Here is a 2,911-nt window from a genome sequence, read left to right on the forward strand (position 1 = left end):
AGCATCATAGACACTAATTCGTGAGTCAGTTCCAAGCTAACACTTGAGACATGAGTGAGGGACCTTGAGTGTTACTTGACCTGCCTCACCTACGTCTCAAGGAGCCCCTCGTTCGCATCACCCCCCCCCCTCCCCCCACCTGAGCCAGACGCCTGTAACCTGTACAAGACAAGACATTACAGATGAGAAGACTCAAGAGTATAGTGGCCCGTGAGTATAGCTTTTGGTTCACATGTTGGAAATACTTATAACGTGTTGGCTGAGACGAGGATGTTCGCGCGATGCCTGGAGCTGAGAGTAGAGTTCGGGCGACGCCTGGAGCCAACAGCAGAGTTCTGGCGACGCCTGGAGCCAAGAGCAGAATTCGGGCGACGCCTGGAGCCAACAGCAGAGTTCTGGCGACGCCTGGAGCCAAGAGCAGAATTCGGGCGACGCCTGGAGCCAACAGCAGAGTTCTGGCGACGCCTGGAGCCAAGAGCAGAATTCGGGCGACGCCTGGAGCCAACAGCAGAGTTCGGGCGACGCCTGGAACCAAGAGCAGAGTTCGGGCGACGCCTGGAGCCTAGAGCAGAGTTCGGGCGACGCCTGGAGCCAACAGCAGAGTTCGGGCGACGCCTGGAGCCAAGAGCAGAGTTCTGGCGACGCCTGGAGCCAAGAGCAGAATTCGGGCGACGCCTGGAGCCAACAGCAGAGTTCTGGCGACGCCTGGAGCCAAGAGCAGAATTCGGGCGACGCCTGGAGCCAACAGCAGAGTTCGGGCGACGCCTGGAGCCAAGAGCAGAGTTCGGGCGACGCCTGGAACCAAGAGCAGAGTTCGGGCGACGCCTGGAACCAAGAGCAGAGTTCGGGCGATGCCTGGAGCCAAGAGCAGAGTTCGGGCGACGCCTGGAGCCAAGAGCAGAGTTCGCGCGATGCCTGGAGCCGAGAGCAGAGTTCGGGCGACGCCTGGAACCAAGAGCAGAGTTCGGGCGACGCCTGGAGCCAAGAGCAGAGTTCGGGCGACGCCTGGAGCCAAGAGCAGAGTTCGGGCGACGCCTGGAGCCAAGAGCAGAGTTCGGGCGACGCCGGAGGAGGGGCAAAGAGCTCGAACGCGGGAAGAGAGCGCGGATAGCTCGAATATAGCCGGAATCTGGCAATGTGCTCTGTGGCGAGGCTGTGTAGCGTCTTGTGAGAGCAGGAACTAGAGTCGTCGCGTGTTACATTCTTACTGGTGAGTGAAGTTCAAGATGGTGTTTGTATATCATAATGTTGGATCAGGGAGTTGAAATATAATTGTTGAAATGAGATATGACAAAATTATATTCAAATATAGACGACAAAAAGCAAGTGATTTCCTGTGAAACTTGAAGTAGAGACGGTTGGGGAGTGTCACACTACCAGCCCTCTACCACACCCTGGATGGTGCGTCACACTACCAGCCCTCTACCACACCCTGGATGGTGCGTCACACTACCAGTCCTCTACCACACCCAGGATGGTGCGTCACACTACCAGTCCTCTACCACACCCAGGATGGTGCGTCACACTACCAGCCCTCTACCACACCCAGGATGGTGCGTCACACTACCAGCCCTCTACCACACCCAGGATGGTGCGTCACACTACCAGCCCACTACCACACCCAGGATGGTGCGTCACACTACCAGCCCACTACCACACCCTGGATGGTGCGTCACACTACCAGTCCACTACCACACCCAGGATGGTGCGTCACACTACCAGCCCACAACCACACCCAGGATGGTGCGTCACACTACCAGCCCACTACCACACCCAGGATGGTGTGTCACACTACCAGCCCACTACCACACCCTGGATGGTGCGTCACACTACCAGCCCACTACCACACCCAGGATGGTGCGTCACACTACCAGCCCACTACCACACCCAGGATGGTGTGTCACACTACCAGCCCACTACCACACCCTGGATGGTGCGTCACACTACCAGCCCACTACCACACCCAGGATGGTGTGTCACACTACCAGCCCACTACCACACCCTGGATGGTGCGTCACACTACCAGTCCACTACCACACCCAGGATGGTGCGTCACACTACCAGCCCACTACCACACCCAGGATGGTGCGTCACACTACCAGCCCACTACCACACCCAGGATGGTGCGTCACACTACCAGTCCTCTACCACACCCAGGATGGTGCGTCACACTACCAGTCCTCTACCACACCCTGGATGGTGCGTCACACTACCAGCCCACTACCACACCCAGGATGGTGCGTCACACTACCAGCCCACTACCACACCCAGGAGAGTACGTCACACTACCAGCCCACTACCACACCCAGGAGAGTGCGTCACACTACCACACCCAGGAGAGTACGTCCACACTACCAGCCCTCTACCACACCCAGGAGAGTGCGTCACACTACCACACCCAGGAGAGTACGTCCTCACTACCACACCCAGGAGAGTGCGTCACACTACCACACCCAGGAGGGTACGTCCACACTACCAGCCCACTACCACACCCAGGAGAGTGCGTCACACTACCACAACAGCGAACTCGGACACCGGACACAAAAGGTCACTACCACACCTGCACTTACTTGACTCGCAGTGTTGCTTGTTTCTGTCACACTCCGCCCAAGTAAACCAGAAACAAGCAACACTTAGTGGGCCAGCCAGAGGCTTAGGGCCCGCACAGTGGGCCAGCCAGAGGCTTAGGGCCCGCCCAGTGGGCCAGCCAGAGGCTTAGGGCCCGCCCAGTGGGCCAGCCAGAGGCTTAGGGCCCGCGCAGGAATACCCCTTAAAAAAAAAAGCTACCACACCTACATATAATCATGGCTCTTCATGCCGGAGCACATGTCTTAACAACCTGATCATTCCGTTTGGCTGAGTCTCCCCCATGCCGCTCCGGTCCGGGTCACCTGGGACGCTCCACAAATTC

General features: G+C 58.1%; 1 protein-coding gene across 1 annotated transcript; it reads left to right on the top strand.

The window, feature by feature from the left end:
* Positions 1-270: 270 nt before the first annotated feature.
* Positions 271-1,122, top strand: LOC123766938 (trophinin-like). The gene has a single exon (XM_045756428.1). It carries the CDS (start codon positions 271-273, stop codon positions 1,120-1,122), a length of 852 nt encoding a protein of 283 aa, XP_045612384.1.
* Positions 1,123-2,911: the final 1,789 nt, after the last annotated feature.

Source organism: Procambarus clarkii, chromosome 60 (genome assembly GCF_040958095.1).
Source record: "Procambarus clarkii isolate CNS0578487 chromosome 60, FALCON_Pclarkii_2.0, whole genome shotgun sequence".
Classification (NCBI taxonomy): domain Eukaryota; kingdom Metazoa; phylum Arthropoda; class Malacostraca; order Decapoda; family Cambaridae; genus Procambarus; species Procambarus clarkii.

Coding starts and splice junctions, on each gene's coding strand:
- LOC123766938 (XM_045756428.1), top strand. CDS start 271: ATGTTCGCGCGATGCCTGGAGCTGAGAGTAGAGTTCGGGCGACGCCTG.